The sequence below is a fragment of the Pollachius pollachius genome (assembly GCF_949987615.1).
Source record: "Pollachius pollachius genome assembly, chromosome: 14".
NCBI classification, from domain to species: domain Eukaryota; kingdom Metazoa; phylum Chordata; class Actinopteri; order Gadiformes; family Gadidae; genus Pollachius; species Pollachius pollachius.
Window position 1 is genome coordinate 4,727,463 of NC_136947.1, and position 22,215 is coordinate 4,749,677.

Below are 22,215 nucleotides of genomic sequence, written 5' to 3' on the forward strand. Positions count from 1 at the left end.
CATCAAGAGTTAACTGCATCATCGAGTTCCAAGAGATCAAAGAGGATGAGACAGTAAAAACAGACATCCCCTCTCTTCGTCTATTTGGTACGATCGGCAATGGTCTACTATATAAAAAAAGTAGAAAATAAATTGCATTATCCTAACTCTTAATAAAAACAACACATACTTACCTAAAAACATATTCTAATTAAGTGCATAAATAATGAGGGATGACAATCGACCAATTCGTTTGGTATTCCATTCTTTAATTCGTGTAAATACCAAAGTTATGCACCCCTATACAATTCCACTAATGGGTTAGTCCGTTGTTAGGCCTTTGCAGTAGGGAGTTGTTTGGCGGACCCCGCAAGTTTTTCTTTACTTGGGACATTGACTTTGTTTATTTACGAAAGTATTCTTTCTTTCGATTTCTAGTAATTTGGCAGCCTACCTGATTTTTTGTCTGAGGGAACACATAAACAAACTATTTCGGGGCACGGTACAACACTACAACGCTACAGAAGGAAGGCATCCTGCTCGGTGGAACCGCGGCGGAGCTTATGATGCCGACGTTGCGGGACAGCACCATGTCCCACCCGGGCGAGAATTCACACCAAGTCCGGGTCAAAGCGTACTACAAAGGGTAAACAGTTTATTGTTCTGATGTGTCGAATACAAACAAACATGTATGCGACCGCTGGCTTTGTGCTTAGACTTCGAGGTGTATCTGATCAGCTGGCTAACGTTAGCTAGCTAAAGGCTATCAAGCTTGCTAATGTGGGCTAACCAGCTAGATAAACTTGACAAGGCAGACAGTCAGGTGAAACTATCCAGACCTGCTGTCGATTCAAATAGTGCCTGGTAGTTGACGTTATTTATAGCGTTTGTCAGCACGGTGTTTGGGTACTTGAGGTAAACGAATGCAGCCACTTGATCGGCAATAGTTGTGTCCTCTTTTGAAAACCCAAAGCTCTTTGGGTGATCCGGATCCTTGTGTACATGTCATTAAACTTGGCGTTCCTCACTTACTGCTCGCTCATACCCAAGTCATGTGAGCGGTCGATACCTCCTGGCTAGTTTCCTTATTACGACAGCGAACCAGTCTTTACAGGTGGCTGATAGACACTGACTGTGATTTATGATTAGCTGGTTCTTTATGTATTGGGTATAACCATGACGTTATTGGAGGGGGTACAGGGTGGTAGTGTCACCTGACCATAGTGAGTTGAATGTTTACTTCTAAGACCCCGTGTGTGTTTCCGTACTCGCACCTGAAGAAGTCCTTCGCCAGATTCGGACACTAAAGGTTCCATGACACTCCCCTTTGGTGGTTTCTACATGATTAAGGCACCGATTTAAGTATAGCCTAGACTGGAAAAACGTGTTACAAGTCACCTTTTGTCAGGCCTATTGTATGCCAGGCTCACTTATTCGTTCAACAAGCGTTACAATGTCCTGGTTGACAAAATGAGGCATCCAAACTATTTATGAGAGTGGTGAAAAGGAATGTGAACTATGTGGGGGTGAGATGAAGTTGTTTAATCAGTGGTTGAGGTACATGTATGTTATAGCCCCTGATGGAAAACATTATTAAAGCATGTCTTTGATATTATCTTATGTAGTTTATGTTGTTGTTGTTTTTTCTATTGAGACGTGTTCTCTGACAGTAAATTAGAGTGCTTTACCTGTACTTTAAGTTTTGCCTTCTTGGATACCTATTTTCTTTGGGATCATTCATTCCTTACAGTATAGCTATTCCAGAAATGCAAGTTATTATTTTGCACTATAGTATGCATGCATAGATGTATAGCCATTTTATATTGCCTCAAATCATGGGTGGATAACACTGAACATTTCAAATCCCACTCAGAATAGTATCTAGGAAAGACATCTGTAATACCCATTGCATTGTCCTATGTACTACACTGTTTTTAATGTGGGTGGTATGTTTACACCCATTCAGCTGGTTCTAATTCTTTGTCAGTTCGAGTGTCAACACCTTGAGTCTTGTGTCAGCCTGTAGCAGCCTCGGCCTGTCACTGCTGGGTCTTCAATTGTACTCTTAAAGACAAGCAGTGGACACAGAGTAACGTTTCACCCAGAACAACCTTATAGGGCAACAAGAGTTTACGTAGTTCACAAATTACGTTGAAACATCCTCTAATTCAATGTCAATAAAAATGGAACAGACTTTCTTATGGAAGTTGTATTCCTGATCTATATGGTATCCATTTGGATTGTACACAATTTAATTCAACCAAGTCTTATTACTTTTTAGTGCATGGTTTCTCTTAAACTCATGACTTGCACCTACAAACATTTTTCTAGATTGTTCTGGATTCTTTCCCCTTATGATTTGGAATGTTTGTTTTTATTTTTATATTTTTTATACCCTCATGGTTGCCAGAATATTTTTTTGTGGTACATCACTTTGCTATTTGTTCTTTTGGGCCAGTATTTTATTATTATTATGTCATACAGTGTAAAAAGAATAACCATGCATCCACCAGGCTTTTGCGGACTCTTTTCAGTTTATTTCTTCCTATTTACACGAAGGTTGAAATAAAATAACGCTGCCTAAAAAAACTGCTACTGTGTCAGTCAAGCCCGAAAAGTTTGTTTTTGCGGCAAAGATGCAACGATACCTCTTACGTTCTCCCTTTTATTCAAGTCTCTTGCTTTTGACCCAGGTGACTATAACAAGAACAAGCTAATATATTCTGAAGGTCGCTGAGAAACTCGTCGCTTTTGGTTCGGTCACTGGGCTAATAAACAGGACCAGTCAGACTGTAGCTGCTATTCTCCAGGATTCCTGGGCCAGGCATGTTGTTTGGCAGGAAGCGGGGCTTACACTGACTCGACACCCATTTGAGTAGGCAGTTCTCAGTGGCTCCCTTTTTGTTCTTCTTCCCCCTTTTTGTACGGCACTGCAGTTGTTCGTTTTTTTTATAAGTGATGCTGTGTGTGTATCACTTCTTGGCACTGGCCTTTGTTTACAGCAAGGGAAGCATTGGTGGTTTGGCCCGGTACAGTATGGGTTGCTCTGAAAGCCCCATCATCCCTTCGCAACCTTCAGGCGGTGAACCATTAAGCTTTGGAAAGCCTGGCGTTGATGTGCCATCATTTAACGGTCACACAAAGGATGCTGCTGACGGCAAAAGAGCTGGAGTGCTCCTCATCCCCACACTTCTTTGCCGGCCATTACCTAGTTTACACTGCTGCGTGTGCGTGTGTGCGCCTATGCGCTTGGCGCCCACTGTGCTGGGATGCCTCCTGGTGGGAGCGCTGCAGGAAGGACGGGTGGCTGTGGTGGGGGATGTTGCCTAGGTAACCTTGAGCATCCTCTAGTCTAGGCCAGTGCAACTGTTCAATTCATCAAGGGTTTGCGGCTGCACTGTGGGGCTCGTGTGGGAGGGTGGGCGGGAGGGATAGTAGAGGGCGTTGAACTTGCGGTTCATCAGAGATGGGGAAACACGTGCATCTCTTTCAGTTACATGTATCTATTAATATTTTTTCTATACGTCTGGTCATGGCTCCCTGTGTTTTATTCTGTGCAATGGGCGGTGGTGGGGGCATACCCTTGCCTGGCAGTGGTGACAGAGAGATGGATGGTGCTAGCTGTGCCTCTGAGCTCAGTGAGAGGCTCCCTGACCCCTATCCCCCGCTTGGGCGCTCACCTGCGACGAATGGCCCCATGCCGGACAGAAGGGACGACGAAGTAGTCGCCCTCTCCCCCAACCCCCTCCCCACTGCAATCTCTATTTTTTTTTTTTTGTATCCTTTCATACCGAGGTTTGATCATAAGGCAGTGGGGCCCAGAGAGACATGCCAGGTCTCTCTGTGTGGAATGTTGCTTTCCCACGCCCCCGCCCATGCCCCATTCCTACCTCTTAGTCAGTAGTGGCATGGTGCGTTGCTGGTGTCTAACTATGAACACATTCCTCTGGCCTTAACCATCCCTAAGAAAACATGGCCCGTGCCCTGGCTCCTGTACACGGCCGCCTTCTATGAATTGAACTCGCTGCCGGTGTTGACCGTGTGTCATTTTCAATACTTGAGTGCTTGATTTATCATAGCAGTGGTGAGCAAACAAAGGCGTTGATCACCAGGCTAATGGATTTCGAGCCAGGATGTTGTTCAACGGAGCAGCCCTCAACAAAATGGCAATATTCAGCCTTGAGCTGGAAATTCCGGTTTGTAATTTGCTGGAAAATATAGACTTGTTGGATTTAGAAAGGGGATAACCATGTTAATGTTTCATTCATGTTTATACTGCAGTGGATATGTTTTCAACGTCATTTGCATTTGACTGCACAGAATGCATATGGCCCTAGGCAGAGTCTGTCTATGTCAGCAATGCGTGTTTGTTGAGGGTACCCCAGACATGGCTAAACTTTAACCACAGCCAAATAGGCTCTCTGTGTTTAACGAACGGCCCGTGCTCGGCTTGGCTCCGGTTACACTGCAAGGACTCGATTCGGCTGCTGGAAATAAGGTGTTTTCCTGTTGTCTCGCACTCCCCTTCTTGACGGCAGCAAAAGCTGTATACACCTATAGCACACACTAGACCGTGTGAACGTCTGTCTCCTACACCCCTGCACGCAATGGTGTGTTTTTAGCTTTTTAAATTCCCTTGCCGTGCCAGGCAGCAGAGACGGAAGTAGAGCCTTTTCTGGCCTGACTGGCGAGATGAGTGGGCGTGCGTGGGAGTGTAGTCGCCATAGCGGCGGCTGGAATATTTCCCTTTTTTGTTTTTTATTTGGCTTTTGTTTTCTTGTTTTGTTGTTTTTTCTCCTACCCTGCGTTCCTCGTTAGCGATCATTAACGTCAACAGGGCGGAGGAGGGAGTTAACAAGAGGAACGCATCAGTGGGGGGAGAGGCCATAAGTCGTCAGACCTATAGTAGTGTCGCTGGGCACCGAAATATTTACTTACTGGAAGCAGGACCTCTTCAGAGTTTATTACCCTGCTATATATATGAGCATGACATTATAGTCATTGAAGCACAGTGTGGAGAAGTCCCTCCTTCTTATTTTTTTATCAACTTTTATTAATAACTCTTCAGACTTGTTGACGTAAAGCTCACGACGTGTGTGTGTGTGTGTGTGTGTGTGTGTGTGTGTGTGTGTGTGTGTGTGTGTGTGTGTGTGTGTGTGTGTGTGTGTGTGTGTGTGTGTGTGTGTGTGTGTGTGTCCATCCATCTCAGAGTTTTTATTTTTATTGTCCGACTATAAAGCACCTGGGCTGATTGGACTTGGAGCCTCATAGGCGAGAGCTGTGAACAAAATGAGGCGACCTGCCCCCCCCCCCCGGCAGTCGGGTCCTTGGCCTCCATCTTCTCCTGGCCGTCTTCTCCCCCGGCCGTGTCCTTCCCGGTGTCCTCCACCGAGCCATGGTCCGCGTCAGACCCCTGGTTGCCTGTGGGCCTTGTAAAACCTCTTACTCACCCACACACACACACACTCATAGACTCCTGTTGCGCAGTCACCTCTGTCCTTGTCAACCAGGGATCTTGGAGTGGAGGACGTTAGTGGTGATCATGGGGGGGAGCTGGCGGCTGGGATGGAGGTTGGTGGGTGGGGGATGTCCTCCTAGGTATGATTCACTCTGTCAGCAGCCACGGAGCAATTCTGCGAAACCCAGCACTACTGCTGCTGCTGCTGCTGCTACTACTACTACTACTGCTGCAATCGGTTCAATGGTGTTCATGTGTGTGTCTCGGTTGATGGATTGTGGTTATTGTTGTGTGTATGTACTGCGGAGGTGTTGCTGGTGGGTTAAGGTGAAAGAATCCCGGGTTTGTTTCCTTTTTTATTCCCCGTCTGTATTTTCTCTCTTGCTCTGTGTCTTGGAACCAATTTTATATTGTGGTGAAGCAGGCTGAGGGCCACTGAATACAACCGTGTGTTTGCCTGTGATTCACACAATGTTTTGGTCTCTCACTCGCACTCCCTCCATCCCTCTCTGTCACTCGCTCCCACCGCTTGCTTCTTGTGCTCTCGCACGCCCACAGTTGTGCCTTGCAGATCACACATTATATGTGACAGACTGAAAGATGGTGTGTGAGTCACACAGGAGTATTTTGAAAGGGAAGAAAAACCCGATTTTAATCTCGGAAGTTTGTCTTTTCTCTGAGATTTTACTTTTTGGTCAATGTCTGAGCTACTGTCGGCCATGGCTATATAACTGAAAGTGTGTGTGTCAATTCAATTGCTAAGCCTGTTTAAGTCATTCTATGTTTAGTATTGTATGTTTGATATCACGGTATGTTCATGCTTGGTAATGAGTGGTGGCTAAAATGTACGGAGAAAATGCGTGAAAACGTCCATCTCCTAACCCAATCCGTCTCCCTTCCATCACAGGGACATCATGATCACCCACTTTGAGCCGTCCATCTCCTACGAGGGTCTGTACGGCAAGGTGCGGGACATGTGCTGCATGGACAACGACCAGCTCTTCACCATGAAGTGGATAGACGAGGAAGGTTTGTCTCCCCTCCTCCCCCCCTTTCCCCTCCCATCCGTCTCCCTGTGCCTCGTGTGCATGGCTCCCTCTTCGTCGACCTCTCCTTCCCGTAGCCCCATTAGGAAAAGCCCCGTCCGAATCCATCTCCAGGATTGCTGTTATGATGACCTCGACACTACGGCGTGACTAGTTACAGCTCCAAGTAGCTAATGTCGCCGTCGCCATGGCAGTGCCAAGGTTTTGCAAGATGACAGGCTTAATGATCCACCTTGTCAAGTACGAAGGAGGGATTATTGATTATTTTTTCATTACATTTAAGAAGATGATTGTTGCCAGGGTTACTAGCGTGGGTGGTGGATCAGACGGCGAATGGCACCGGCTTCGCGTTTACTCGTGTGGAAGAAATTACTCCAATCGGATCCTTGTTGTGTGTCTCGCCAATTCATTTTTTCATTGTGTTGAAGTGTGAAGTTCGCCCAAACCGGCCAGAGAACCATCTGCCGTTTTATCTACGGCCGTTTAAAAGAAAAACGTCCGTTCTGCTCCGCAGCACAGAAGACAGGCGTTGCAAACCTCTGAGACTGCTCGGTCCCGACTGAAGATAACTACCAATACTGGGGTTCTGCGCTCTAGTCAGCACAGGGACTGCAACGTGTGTGTGTGTGTGTGTGTGCGTGTGCGTGTGCGTGTGCGTGTGAAGCACAAACGAGAGTGGCCCTACTCCAGGGCGGCACCCTGCCACTCGCTCCCTCTCGAGCGGCGGCGAGAGTGTCATCGACTAGATGGAGTGTTGGGGTCGCCCCGCACGGTAGAAGGTCACGCTGACCGTCCTCATTAGTACCAGGCCCGTTGCCACCGGTGACCATCCCCAATTCTGAATTCCCCCGTCGACGCAATTTAGGTGGGCTACACACACGACCCACACGCAGGCGTGCTGTCTCCCCAGCATACACTTCTGAAGGCCGTGTCAGCTGCCCCCCCCCCCCCCCCCCCCCCCCCCCCCCCCCCCTTCACTCACCCTTTACCCAATTAAAAATGCAACCAGCCCAGCGCTGTGGACATTACCGTTTGATTTCGTCTTCTTGTTTTACTCTGACCTTAGGTGAGCTACATTCATCTCATTAGCTCAACATGGGCCTGGTGCAAAAGAATACCACCTGTGCACAGCACACAATATTTATGCATATTTATAATCTAGTCCAGGTTTATTGTCAGATGTTTGTCGTGGTGATTGGCTAGGTAGGCCACCCAGAATCCAATCAATGGTCTCTTCTTCCTCCTACACGTGACTTGTATATCAATAACCAGAGGGAATCTGGGCTTGCCGGTTTGTTTGTTTGTTTGAATGATTTTCTTATTTGTATTGTTTACTAATGAAAGAAAATGCAGATGTCCATTGTATACATGATGTTTATCGCCTTTGTTATTCACAAATGACCCCTCAATTGTAAGACGTGGGTAGTTTTCCCCCGAAGCGGCTGCCACACAGCTGTCTCTGCGGTCTAAGTGGTGCTCTTATCTGCTCCCCGGCTAGGTGACCCGTGTACTGTGTCCTCCCAGCTGGAGCTGGAGGAGGCCCTGCGTCTCTACGACCTCAACAAAGACTCAGAGCTCATCATCCACGGTGAGTGAGGCCGCCTGCATCAAAGATAACGATGATACAGCTGTGTCTGCGACGAAAGGTACGGGCCACACTCCCCTGGTGGCCATCTTGGCTCTGAACACCAGCCCGCTGGGAGAACTGAATGCGGTATTCGGTGGCCCCGCCCAGCTTTGTGTCTAAAAACCAAGATGGCCACCAGGTGGATGAGGTCAGTGAGCAAGGGAAGCATCGATTCCAGTATTGCTTGGAGTGGAGTGGATTGTTAAGAGTCCTCGAGTTTGAAAGGCGCTAGATAAATCAAATTTCTCATTAATATTATTTGCTCGTGGATGCACCGACACGAAAGCCTTCTCAACTACTCGAAGCAAACAAAAGCACCCACTAGCTCACTCTTTCAACCTGACCCCTGCCATCCAGGTGTTGTGTGCTCTATTATGGCTCCCAGCAGTTGAAACGGTATCCAGTAGGTGTAAATTAATGGTTCTTAATTGATTATGAACTGAAGCATAATGGTGTTCTACACTCGAGGAAGTCCACCGTTTCTCACAAAAGGTTAATCAATAGTTTTACTCAAGTTCATGTTTAACGTTCAGTGTGTCTAATTTAGTGGCATCTTGCTGAACAGCCTTGGCTGAAATGGATTAAAATGTTCATGAATACTTTTTAATTGTTAATACAAACTACAAATGATGCGTTTTTGGTACCTTTTTCAATGAGTCCTTCTATATGTAATTGTAAATCATTTATAAATCTATCAAGGAACGTTTGTTTGGTACCCAGGAGCCCAACCCCCCAACCAACACACTGCGCCTTTAAATCCATGGAGCAAAGAAGAATTATGGATTATTTGAAAATGGCTACTTAAAATGACGGTGGCTGAATTGTGCAGCATTTGCAGGTTACAATCTGTATTCCGTATCTGTAAGTCCCCCAAAGGTAATTAACCGGGTACTCGCACTGGTTCTTGATAAAATGCCATGTGTGTATCCTTCCTTGAAATCAAACCACGTCTTCAGCTAAACCCTCGCTACAACAGTCTTTGCACAACCTTGGCTGATCCCCCGGTGGATTCCCATAGCGCCGCAGTCTAAAAGCGCGTCATTCATTCTTGCGTCCGCGTGTCATTTTTTTTATTCTGCCAGTGCTCCGTTTACACGGGCCGTGGCATGTATCTGTTAGTGCAGGCGAGCGTGTGCCCAACAATAGAGACATCAAACACATGGCTTACGCTGCGCTGACCTGTGTAAAAACATTACTTCCGCTGTTGACGTCTGGGGGGTTGCCGGCCCGCCTCTGGCTAGATCCCTTCCCCGTCTCCAACCCCTGACCACCCTCCTCCATCATGCCCGCCCATCCGTGCTCTGAGGAATACCGACGTGTGTGTGTGTGTGCGTGTGTGCGTGTGTGTGTGCGTGTGTCTGATGAAATTTAATGACGATGGGTGAGGGGTCATGAGGACTGGGGATGCTGTTGGGGGGGGGGGGGGGGGGTTAAGGTAGGACGTGGGTGAGGGATTCCAGTGTGTGTGTGTGTGGGGGGTTGTAGAGGGAGGGGGTCGGACCCCTGCAGCTCGGGGGGGGGGGGGGGGGGGGGGCACCGGGAGCTGTTTGCTAACGAGAGCACTTTTCGTCATTAGCCCAATGCCTCGCGCCAGCTGATAGACCCCGCCCCCTCGGAGAACACACACACACACACACACACACACACACACACACACACACACACACACACACACACACACACACACACACACACACGACCAAAACCAACCATCCCTGCTTCTTTTCTGCCTCTTCGAGACCCCCTCGATCGCGCCGTCTGTCTGACTGTCACTGATTCATTATAGAACAGAACTGCCTGGGGCCTATCTCTCTCCATTGTCAGCAGGTGTTAATAAATGCAGTAATGAAGTGTAGGTGTCAAATATAACACCAGACAAACAACCGCAAGACATCTATTCTTAAACCTTTCATTTCTGATATCGGATAGATAATTTTCAATGTTGTCTTGAATCTTTAATCTCTTGCATTGCAAGAGTGTATTTTTCTCCCCTGCCATAACACCATTACACACCTGTCAGATTGAGTGAAAGGCAATTTGTTGAAAAACAATACAATTATATCTGATTTAAATTACATGCCCATCAACAACGCAGAAATAAATGGATTCAACTATTATAATAAGGGTCAGATGCCCAGGATGTCTGCCATTTACTATGTCACATCATCAACATTGTATTACAGTCCGTAAATGCCACATGCTACAGTATATCATGAATGATGTGGTTGTATCTGCATTAGAGATATAGTGGACTTAAACTGTGAGGTCTCATTTTTGATCCTATTCCATTCTGGTTAAGAAATGATGTGCATTCATGCCAAGCAGTCTCTGTTGGTTATTACTAGTCCGGTCAGGGCTGGCAGATTTTCATCCATATTGCATTGTAGACCTCTCTCCATCTTTCTCCACACCAATGTATCAATGCTGTCTCTCACTTTATCCTCACTAGAGTTTGTAATGCTCTCTCTCTCCACCAGTGTTTCCAATGCTCTCTCTCTCTCTCCATCTCCACCAGTGTTTGTAATGCTCTCTCTCTCCACCAGTGTATGTAATGCTCTCGCTCCCTCGCTCTCTCTCCACCAGTGTTTGTAAGGCTCTCTCTATCTCTCTCCCTCTCCCCCAGTGTTTCCATGTATACCAGAGAAACCAGGCATGCCTTGTCCCGGGGAAGACAGTGAGTCATGGTTTTTGTTATTCCAGTATCACTTCACTTTGATCTGATATAAAGCCTTGAGGAGCCTCGCTTGCTTCTATTGAATTGGCGGTTTCCTGTACAAAGTAATGTTTTTAAATGCATCCTCAGCCGTGGGAAACACAAACCCACACAGACACACAGTGATGAAATGGGCTCTCATGCGTTCTCTGCTCTCCGCGCGACTCTAGAGTCTATATACCGACGGGGCGCCAGGCGCTGGAGGAAGCTCTACTACGCCAGCGGCCATGCCTTCCAGGCCAAGCGCTTCAACAGGGTGAGAAACGCACGCACGCCACTCCCGTAATGCGTTTGCGGGTACTGTTTTGCGCCGCCAATCGATGGGGAACAGGGTTGTTACTGACGCTCTCCTCTCCTCCTCGCGGGCCGGGCAGAGGGCCCACTGCGCAATCTGCACAGATCGAATCTGGGGTCTGGGCCGCCAGGGCTACAAATGCATCAACTGCAAACTGCTCGTGCACAAGAAGTGCCACAAGCTGGTCACGGTGGAGTGTGGGAGACAGGTGATCCAGGTGAGGGCTCTCTCTGTGTGTGTGTGTGTGTGTGTGTGTGTGTGTGTGTGTGTGTGTGTGTGTGTGTGTGTGTGTACACGCCGGGTTACCGGTGGGTGGCCCTGTTGAACATGGCAAATATCATGACGGCTTGTGAAACGTGTGGTTTTGGCTACGGTACCTGTCCATTGTCTTCCAGGAACCCATCACTGTTGGCTCAGATCCTTCTCCATTAGACCATCCAGAACAACCAGGTAACACTCACTCACTCACTCACTCACTCACTCACTCACTCACTCACTCACTCACTCACTCACTCACTCACTCACTCACTCACTCACTCACTCACTCACTCACTCACTCACTCACTCACTCACTCTGTCACTCATTCACTCACTCACTCACTCACTCACAGAGACACCCTGACTACCCCACTAGGACACTTTCCTGGCGGCAGGCAGGCATTGGCTGCAGATCAGCTGCGTCATGTGGGTGTGATGGACCGATGCGGGGGGGCTCCTGGGTACCAAACAGACTTAAGTCCCGTCAGGTGGTTATGAAGCTGGACCCGCTGAAGGAGCTTAAGCGCCCTGCTGCTATTCTCAGAGAGGCGGTTTTATTTTAGGCTCCACGGCGCTAGAAACAACCTGGCAGTATATGCTAGGGTTTGTTTTGGTCAAGCGCCACGATAAGAAGTACGCAGGTTCAACGTCTCAAAAAGTTGTCGCTTTGCCCATGAACGATGTGGGAGTTAGTGGACAACAAAGACAATGTATCCGTCCAAAGCCAAGCCAACACATCCACTCTACATAAAGTCCCGTGTCCATGATCCATATATTCCCTATGGGACGAGCGTCAGAACTCCACGCTGACCAACCAATCACACAACGTGTATTAATAAACCTCTATATTTATATAATTCATCAATGAATATAACCGCAACTGTACTGCCAAGACAGCAAACTATAACAAGAACAGAGAATAGTCCTGAACTATATCAAAACGTTGATGTCCTGATCGCCTTTCCCCGGTGATTCCATGGATGTAGGGGATGCAGTGACTCCGCCTAGTGCCTGGCTCTGCAACTGATGCTTTATGGTGCTTGAGCTTATTTATGTCCCTCAAACGACTTCCATTGACATCAATGCCTCCCGGCCCACTGCAAGGGTGTACCATCCTACATGTTGTAGATACAGTTAAGCGTAGGATATTGTTTCCCCATCTTTTATTTTAAGCGTTATTCACGCCTTATTCAATTATTTGAAGGTAAATGTAGTAAATGTAAACCCGACACTTGCGGCGTAGAGAGAGCTGTGGGACGGGGCTTCTGTTACTGAGACACAGAGGAATCTCTCAGGCTGGTGTAATAATAAGGGGGGGGGGGGGGGGGGGGAGTAAATCCAAAAGCATGTGACAATCTCTCACTTATTTTTTTCCCTCTGTCTCCTGGCGGGCCTTTCCGCCTTCTCCCTCTCACTCCTTCTGTATCGTCTGACACCCTGTCTGCCACCTCCCCCCCCCTCTACCCTACCTCTCCCAGGTCCTCAAAATAAAGACTCCCGAGAGAGCCCAACCTACGAAGGAGAAGAGAAGGAGGTGAGAAAGAATCGCTCTGCTGCTGCTGCTGCTGCTGTGTGTGTGTGTGTGCCCGTGTGTGTGAGCCTGTGTGTTTGCCCGTGTGTGTGAGCCTGTGTGTTGCCCGTGTGTGTGAGCCTGTGTGTGTGCCCGTGTGTGTGAGCCTGTGTGTTTGCCCGCCCACCTCCGACAGCCCGCTTGACCACCACGGGCAGCCGTGCACGCTCCATGAGGCGCGCACACACCCGCTCACGCGCGCCGCTGTGAGCCAGGGTAGTGCGCCGACGCAGGCATCCCTCGGCATTGATTTCCGTTCCCGGAGCTAATAAAATAACCTTTTATCACAGCTCTTAACACCGGGGGCTGATGAACCACCGGGGTGGGGGGTGGTGGGGGGGCCGCCATGGTCCACTCAGATGAGAAAGGGTTTGAGTCGGACGGAGGGATGCACTCGGATAAAGAGCTCACCCAGGAGTGCTTTTCTGGGCCACTGTGCGAGGGCCCGGGGGACGAGTTTGAATTGAAGAGTGCTTCAATTTGTTTGTGTGGGAATCGTTCGAGGGGAGGTTGGGGGGAGGGCGTCGTACTGATGTATAGATGGGAGGGCATTGGTTCAGCTCAGAACGGGTAACACCATGGTAGGGGGTAGAGACAGATTTGAACCGGGTGCTCACTGATGTCACGGCTGTCATTAAACTTCCCAGTGGATGAGGATGTACTGTGACTTTAGAGTAGGGATCACCAGTCTGAATTCCTCGTCATCCAAAGCATTAAAGCACATGGGCTGCATGCGTCTTCAACTTCAATCCAACAGTCATAGACCTACCCCCAAAAACGCACCTCAACCTTATTTGCTTTACTATCCGTCCCTCCATCCATCCATCCATCCATCCATTCACGGCCACCGCTTTGCCCAGGCACGGAGCAGTCGAGAGACGGGGAAGTCGGCGTCCAGCCTTGGCCTGCCGGACTTCGACCTGCTGCGGGTGATCGGGCGCGGCAGCTACGCCAAGGTGCTCCTGGTGCGGCTCAAGAAGACGGAGCGCATCTACGCCATGAAGGTGGTGAAGAAGGAGCTGGTCAACGACGACGAGGTGGGCTGCCCAGCGCACCTGTACACACTCCGAGGCCTCTGTCGGCCTGTCAGGGAAATAATGGTTTAGTTACGTTCCCCAAAAAGGAAGCAATAGCTCTTGGGTCTAAATTGGGTCACCTATGAAATGTTGATTGTGTTGGATAACTTCCATACCGCATAAAGATTTAGAAAAAATATATATATATATATATATATTAGATTCATTATCGCTGATTCAGGTCTATGTATTTGCCTTTTTCAGAAGATTGTATGAATTCAGATAACCTTGTTTTCAAAGGTCATCTGAATGTCCAAACATTAAATATTGTGTGCTCTATACAGATTTAAGTTATGTGTGCTGCTATGGTGTTTTGAAGTTTGTGTTGAGTGTCGAGTTCCCCACTAGCTAGCCACTTACAGATCCTCCACATAGTGGGGGCCATTTATGTTGCTCAATGCCATTCATCTGTGAAATAATCACCATGTCAATTATGTTTCCGGTAATCTTTAGTGACGGCATGTAATGAATGATTTATAACGTCTGGAGTCGTGCCTCAGACACTGTGGATGGAGGGTGCCCTTGTTTGATGTTACACATCACACAAGTTGGGGTGAAGGTTGGTGCAACGGCAAAGCCATCGCTCTGGCCTCCACTCCGTCCATAATGGGTGCAATTAGCCTGCCTAATTGGAACAGATATTGGCTTTGTCTCGCGTGATGAAATGTGCGTCTCTCCTATCTCGTCGGGTGGCCAGAGCGATGGCACTCGGCGACGGATCTCGTTAGCCTCGTCACTCGATAGAGGAGTATGGGGGAGGCTCGGAGAACCGTCACGTCATCACACATCGATCCCTGCGCGCGCGCGCAAGGCGCCTTGGCCGTCGGCGATGGCAGTAGTTAGCCTTGATTAGACACACTTAACGTGATTGACAAATTGACATGTGCTCACCGATCAATGGCCCAAGTGTTTCTCTGTCCCCGTCCTGTCAGCGGGCGCACGCAGCCGTCGCGTCCAGACAAACGATCATCTGCCCGTCGATAATGTAGCCTCCCCCCCCCGGGCAACACCGTGACCAATCAGCTGCCCTGGCTCCAGCCTCCTGGGCCTCTATCTGCGCTTCGATCCCACAAAGTGCTTTTACACGTTCAGTGTTATTCTGGCAGAATTCTTAAGATTTTCTGTGTGTGTGTGTGTGTGTGTGTGTGTGTGTGTGTGTGTGTGTGTGTGTGTGTGTGTCACGCCCCCAGGACATTGACTGGGTCCAAACGGAAAAGCATGTTTTTGAACAGGCGTCCAATCACCCCTTCTTGGTGGGCCTCCATTCTTGCTTCCAGACAGAGAGCAGGTAAGAACTTGCCCGCCCCCCCCAGCTTCTATAGCTCTAACACATCTTAAAGGTCCCCTAATATACCACCAGGTGTGATGTTGATTAGCCAGTAAAAGCCATTTCACAATCAGTCCTCTAGTGAAATCACTCATGGTCGATTCATATGTAATCAACATCCCAGATGATGGTCAAATAAATATTGGACTTTTTTAATAGGTGTTCGCTTTGGTGTTATTCCTATAACAAGACCGGGAGTTGATTTGACCACACGGTCAACCATAACCATTATTATTGTGGAAGTGTGTTGTTAAATACAGTCAAGGTTTTTTTTTATCAAGCTTTTTAATGCATTAACATTCTGAGGCGTATTTCGACATCACGGTTGGCGCTTTGAATGTATGGAACTGTAGACAAACAGCCTGATCATGTTAAAACAACGTTGTGTCGAGCTGCAGTGTTTTTGTGTCGAGTTTATTCCCCAGATTGTTGATCCTATCTTTCAAATGAGAAACGAAAGAAAAAGAAAACACGAAATCCCAAACATGTTCCAACGTCTCCCCACAGACTGTTCTTTGTCATCGAATACGTGAACGGCGGCGACCTCATGTTCCACATGCAGAGGCAAAGGAAGCTTCCAGAAGAGCACGCCAGGTAGGGCCCGCCTCTATATCCTGATTTAATACCTCTCATATACCTGGAACGGTCTCAGCCCGTCTGCTGGTGCTGCCCCCGGGCCCCATTCAATAACAAAATAACCCTGCGTCAGATTCTACTCAGCGGAGATCAGCCTGGCACTCAACTACCTCCACGAGCGCGGCATCATCTACCGGGACCTGAAGCTGGACAACGTGCTGCTGGAGTCCGAGGGACACATCAAGCTCACGGACTACGGCATGTGCAAGGTGCAGTATGCCCGCTTATTATCTACCATGTGGGTGCTACACATTGGTAATGGTTAAGAAGGTCCCCCCTTCACTGTAAAGCGCTTTGGGTGACTTGAAAAGCGCTGTATAAATGTAAAGTTCATTCATTAGACACACAGGCGCACACACGAAAAAGAACGCACACACACATGAACACACACACATGTAAAAATATAACTATGCACCCACCAACTCAATTAAACTCCAAGGATTTTTAATTCACGCATGTGAATTTTATTTATAGATTTGTTGTGTTATTTGGATTTGCTGTGTTGTTTTTTTGGAGTGAATAGTGATCCTGTGAATGGTGATCCTAAACCTGATTTGCTTGTGTAACAGGAGGGCTTGAGACCAGGAGACACAACCAGCACTTTCTGTGGCACCCCCAATTACATCGCCCCTGAAATCCTGAGAGGAGAGGACTATGGTGAGAGCACCAACACATTTTGGCCCACTTTGCACTGTCCAATAGGGTGAATAAATTACCACACACATTCAGATGCATGCATGCCCCCTCACACTTCCATGTGGCTGTGCGCGCCTCAGGCTTCAGTGTGGACTGGTGGGCTCTTGGGGTGCTGATGTTCGAGATGATGGCCGGGAGGTCACCCTTCGACATCGTGGGGAGCTCGGACAACCCCGACCAGAACACAGAAGACTACCTCTTCCAAGGTAGCCAAGCCTGGCGCTCTCTCTTTTTCAATGCAAACGTTTTCTTACATTTTCCAGATTCATAGAATCAGTTTGCTTTAAGGCTCTGTTGTACTATTATGCTTTCATTATCATAGGTGTGTACATTTGTAATAATATTTTATGCTTTAATATCATAGTATAATAACAATAGTAGTCTAATAATTGTAACAACAGCATTTGTGTGCGCCACCTCTGGTATTACTGTAAATATTATTAATCGTACTACCACAGCACACACTGTGGTTGAATCTACCGGAGTGCTGTATTGACGTGCCCCTGTCTCCTTTCGTCTTTGCCGCTCTGCAGTAATATTGGAAAAACAGATCAGGATCCCGCGGTCGTTGTCCGTGAAGGCCGCCAGCGTCCTCAAGGGATTCCTCAACAAGGTAAGGACCTCCCTGACCGTCAACCTGTGGCTGTCAGGGCCACGATCGCTGCCGGTCGGTTGATGTGGTTGTTGTTGTCGGCATGGCAACGGACTGGACGGATGCTCCCCGTCGGTCGCTGTTGTCATGGCCACTGTTGCTCCCAGTCTGTTTTCACTGTCAAACCCCCCCCCCCCCCCCCCGCTCTCCGACCCACCCCATTTCCTCACCACCTCCTCTGCCTCCTCGTCCCACTCATCTCTCCATCTGGTTCTCTCTCAGGATCCCAAGGAGCGTCTGGGCTGCCACCCGCAGACAGGCTTTGCTGACATCATGGGCCATCCTTTCTTCCGGAACGTCGACTGGGAACTCGTGAGTCATCCGCACTTCTGGTCCCGTCTCGCTATCTCCTTCGCTCTCTCTGTCTCTGTCTCTCTCTCAACCTTTTTGTTTCGTCACGTTTAGCTGTTTTCCGATGCGTTGATGAGCCAGGTGCACGCTCAAGGGCGTAAAGTGTTCCCATGTCCGATAACGACGTCACGGCACGTTATCGGCCCGACTGGGTCAAAGCCAATCCATGTATTGATCCCGGAGAGGTGGGGAAACAGGCCAGACCGGCCGCTAGACAGGCCAGGGTCAAATCTGAGTGCACCAGTTCAACCCCACTGTCTCAAACATCTCAGCTGAAGCACCCTCCCCCCCCCCCCACCCCCTCCTGGGCAATACACTGCAGACCAGAGGTCAACTAAGGGATGACACAGAACAGAAGTTCCTGACGTAAACCAGACTGGAGGGGAGAACACGAAGGAAGGGGGGTTGGGGGTTGTCTGTACCAGCACACACCGTCTGGAACACGCGCACACACACACACACACGCACGCGCACGCACACACGCGCGCGCGCGCATGCGCGCGCGCACACGCAGAGAGGAGAAGAAACATAAGAACATTGAAAAGCAGGGCATCATTAACTCATATCACAGGCGGATTGATAAGGGCAGGCAAAAGATTGGTTGTTCTTTTTTTTATGGTAGCCCCACCAAGAGGTCTTTAGACTTTTAGGCCCAGACAGCGAAGGGGAGCCAGACAGATGGATAGAGATAGTCGAGCCTGGCAGGACGGCCCACAAAGGGATCATCATGACCTTTCACTGTTGGGCCTGGGCCGCCCTAGACCCATCAGTCGCTCAGACTGTCTGGAGGCATCGGATTACACCTCTTCCTGCCCGCCCTGCAGTCTGCCCTGAATGCTGTCCCTGCACTACCCCTGTCTGCCTTCAGGGGGAGCCCCTGCTGGTTCACACACACTGCTGCTCTGCCTATCACCAGTCACTATCAGAGTAGCACAGACTTTAGCCAGAAGTAGGTCAATGGGAGTTTAGTCTACGTTTTGCGTTTTGTCTTTGAATTGATAATACTTTTCGAGCACTTTGCACTGAATCATTTTCTGTAGAGTTTTTTTGCCAATAGTTTTACACACTTTAGTCAATTGCATTCAGGAAAGCCAGTACGTAAATATAGGTTGGAAGAATGTGAGTAAAAATGACATTTTAGATAATGTCCGATTAATAATGGCAATTCACATAAAACCACAGATGCGCATTTCATATCTCAAGCAAGTGAGGATCGGGTCTTCTCTTTCATCCTATGTGCATTTGAGTCATGCGTCTGCAGTTTGTATTCATGCTAGCCACCTGGGTGTGTGTGTGTGTGTGTGTTTCAGATGGAACAGAAGCAGGTGCTCCCTCCGTTCAAGCCCAACATCTCCGGAGAGTTTGGCCTGGACAACTTTGACGCCCAGTTCACCAACGAGCCCATCCAACTCACACCTGATGATGAGTACGTCCTGTTCCATCGACATCAGACTAGAATTGTCTTTCAGCGATGTTGTGAGGAATCTCCTTTTGACCAATGCTCTTCTTCCCCTTCCCTAATCCTTTATTTTGATTTTTTTTTCCCCCTCAGCGACGTTGTCGAGAAGATCGACCAGTCCGAGTTCGAAGGATTCGAGTACATCAACCCGCTTCTGATGTCCGCCGAGGAATGTGTGTGAAGGGACCCTGTTGCTCCTGCTTGCAATCATACACGCGCACACACTCACTCCTACACTCGCAAGCACACACTTACACCGGCGCGACCCCGGCCACCGGTTTGAGGGGCCACGCGTGGGCCCCGAAAGAACGCTTCCTTGCCAAAACCATTTTCACGCTCTGCCATTTATAACCACTAGCCCTTAACTCTAACCTCTCTCGTTTCTTAATTATTTTTGTATCATGTAAAGCAGCACTGTTACCATTTCTGCTCATGGAGGGGCCTTCTTTGTCTCGTGGCTGTCGAGGCTGCAAGGTGTTTCCAAGGTTACTGGATTGGGATGGTGAGGGACGGAGGGGAGGGTGAAAGAGTCAGACCATTGGACATTAACTATGTTCTTCCGCTTTCTCTTTCTCTCCTTCTCCCCCCCGTTTTGACAGTTTGTTTTCAACTCTCATTCTATTTGTATATATATAAATATATATATATAAATGTAACTACAATTCAGGATATACGTTAGACAAGTCCTTTTTAAGAAAAATGTAAAAACAAGTCTTGAGTCCATGTGCATTTTTGTGACTACATGGATGAAAGGCGGAAAAAAAAATGACTCTTGTTTTATTTTATTTTTTTAACAACCATTGGGTAACTATCTATACTGTTGTGCCGGCCTGGTTATCGGATCTAAATGAAAGGTTTGGCTTCCCCTTTATCAGCGACGTGATGGACGAGAGGAGGTGTGAAGCGGACATAAATAATGAGCAGAAAAATGATAAACTGTGAATGAAGGAGTAAACGACAGCGACCACAAGAGCAATGGAAGGGTCATATATACTGGCACGCTTAGCAGCTAAATTTAGCAACGCTGGGGATCTACACAATTCATGGTTACGCCTGACCACAAACATGTTTTCTGAGTAAGCGGTTTTGCCAGTATGTTTTAGCAGGTACAGTATCTATAACCTGTATAAATAGGAAAATGTGCTGTATTGAGAGAAATTTTATATATATATATATAAAGAATTATGTTTTGCTTTTTTTTTTTTAGTCCATGTCTTAATTCTGTTCCATTTGTACCATTTATATTCTTCCCCCTCCGGTAACCATTCCATGTGTCTTTTAATGTAAATCGAAACACTACATGACTGCTGAAATCAAAGCTCAGCATGATGTCTGAGGCACCAAACGCTTTCACTTCACATCTATTGCTTGGGAGTCTGCAGTCGTCAGAGATCTCCACCCCCCCCCCCCCCCAAACAGCCTTTACAAAAAAAAACTGTCATTGGCATCTGCGGTACCCAGAATGAAACCCCCCACTCTGATCATTTTATAACCGAGATATCGTTTTCCTCACAGTTTTAATCAAACCGCTCTACAGCATTTACAATCTCCCCGGGAACTGTTCTTTTGCCCCTCACCTGGACTTGGGTAAAGAGGGCACATTTACACCCTGCTTTTGGAGTCAAAATGTAGTTTTACTTGTAATATATTTATGGGCTCACGTGGTGAAAAGAGGAACAAGCACATTGAAGAGTTGTTACATTGTTTTCTTATGTTGTTTATCTCTGTTTTTGTTTTGTTACATTTTTTGTAATCACATTTTCTTTTCTATCTCTACGTTGATTTGTAATTTCTAACTTGGGTGATCCATGTGGAAAAAAATGATTGTTTAGATAATAATGCTGATGGTTTTTTGTTGGTGTGAGATGAATGCCAACGAGACGCCATTCTTTTATCAAAATTGTATCAAGAGATAAGGCAGAAGATAAAATAAACATTTTATTTCCCCCTTGTGATACATCGCTTTAATGTTATTGTGCAACAGATAAAACTGACTGACCAGAGTAGCCCATAGACGGTGATGCAATCGTTTATGGTGCAACCTCAATGGTGGTCAATGGTCAATGGTCATTTCATTAAAACGCCCTGTAATTGTTTTATTGCCGGGGCACCTAGAAGGCTTTTCCTGATTGCACACAGCCGTCTGGGAGACGGGATATAAGGGTGTGCCCCGAGTTCATTCCCCTGTAGCTGCATGTGGTCAGGTGACCCCTGGCCCTGGTTCATACTGGTACATAACCTCCCCCCAACCAGGGTGAAAAGGTCCTTGACAATAGCGTTCTCCACACACACACACACACACACACACACACACACACACACACACACACACACACACACACACACACACACACACACACACACACACACACACACACAACGCCGAGCAGCGAGAGGTAAAAAAAAAAAAAGTCCAACGGAAGTGATGTATCAAAAATGATGAAGCCATTGATTTGTGTGCAGCAGTACCGGATCGACATTTTCAAATTCCCATTCTTCTTAGTCTTCTGACGCAGGCCTGCACATTTATTCAGATGAGCCGAGTGTTGCAGTCCTTCTGTACTATACACCGTTCGCATAACTGCGAGACAAACTTAACAAAGCCCTATAGAACAAGGATAAATGCCTTCTCGCATGTCTGTGTTCCCAGGAGGATGTGTTTGACATTGTTCTCGTGCCCTTTACGCAGAGGGAGAGGGGGGTTTGGGGCATAAGTACATCCCTCCAAGGCAGAATAGTTTCTCATCACCGTGTGGAAGACTAAGGTGAAGAAGACCAACCTTGTATCATTAATGGTGTAAAACCGCGTGGGTTTGAGGGAAAACAACCCGTTTTAATTGCTTTTATTTTGTTTGGTGTTTTACCCTCAACCCTGGAGGGATTCATTAAGGAATGGAAATCATCACCACGCTGCGAAAAAGCCACCGCTTAGTAAAGCAGACTTGAAACACTACAAGGTGCGTTGAGGGGACTCGTCTGTGTACAACGAGAATCTTGGCGGTGAGCGATGTGTCGTTGTTACATATACGAGTGTTGTCGTGCTATATACGCTTAATAATTGTAATTACAAGA

At 47.7% G+C, this 22,215-nt stretch overlaps 1 protein-coding gene across 1 annotated transcript; it reads left to right on the forward strand.

Moving 5' to 3' along the window:
• Positions 1-318: 318 nt before the first annotated feature.
• prkci (protein kinase C, iota) lies at positions 319-21,098 on the forward strand. The gene is made up of 18 exons (XM_079751377.1): positions 319-625; positions 6,345-6,466; positions 7,982-8,071; positions 10,734-10,784; positions 10,994-11,079; positions 11,198-11,335; positions 11,514-11,568; positions 12,855-12,910; positions 13,807-13,983; positions 15,213-15,310; positions 15,857-15,943; positions 16,059-16,194; positions 16,555-16,642; positions 16,762-16,887; positions 17,215-17,294; positions 17,556-17,645; positions 18,995-19,110; positions 19,237-21,098. The coding sequence occupies exons 1-18, from the start codon at positions 543-545 to the stop codon at positions 19,322-19,324; spliced, it is 1,767 nt and encodes a 588-aa protein (XP_079607503.1). The 5' UTR covers positions 319-542; the 3' UTR covers positions 19,325-21,098.
• The last annotated feature ends 1,117 nt before the right edge of the window (positions 21,099-22,215 follow it).

Coding starts and splice junctions, on each gene's coding strand:
- prkci (XM_079751377.1), top strand. CDS start 543: ATGATGCCGACGTTGCGGGACAGCACCATGTCCCACCCGGGCGAGAAT. Junction 626..6,344: donor GTCAAAGCGTACTACAAAGG/GTAAACAGTTTA, acceptor CTTCCATCACAG/GGACATCATGATCACCCACT. Junction 16,888..17,214: donor AGAAGACTACCTCTTCCAAG/GTAGCCAAGCCT, acceptor GCCGCTCTGCAG/TAATATTGGAAAAACAGATC.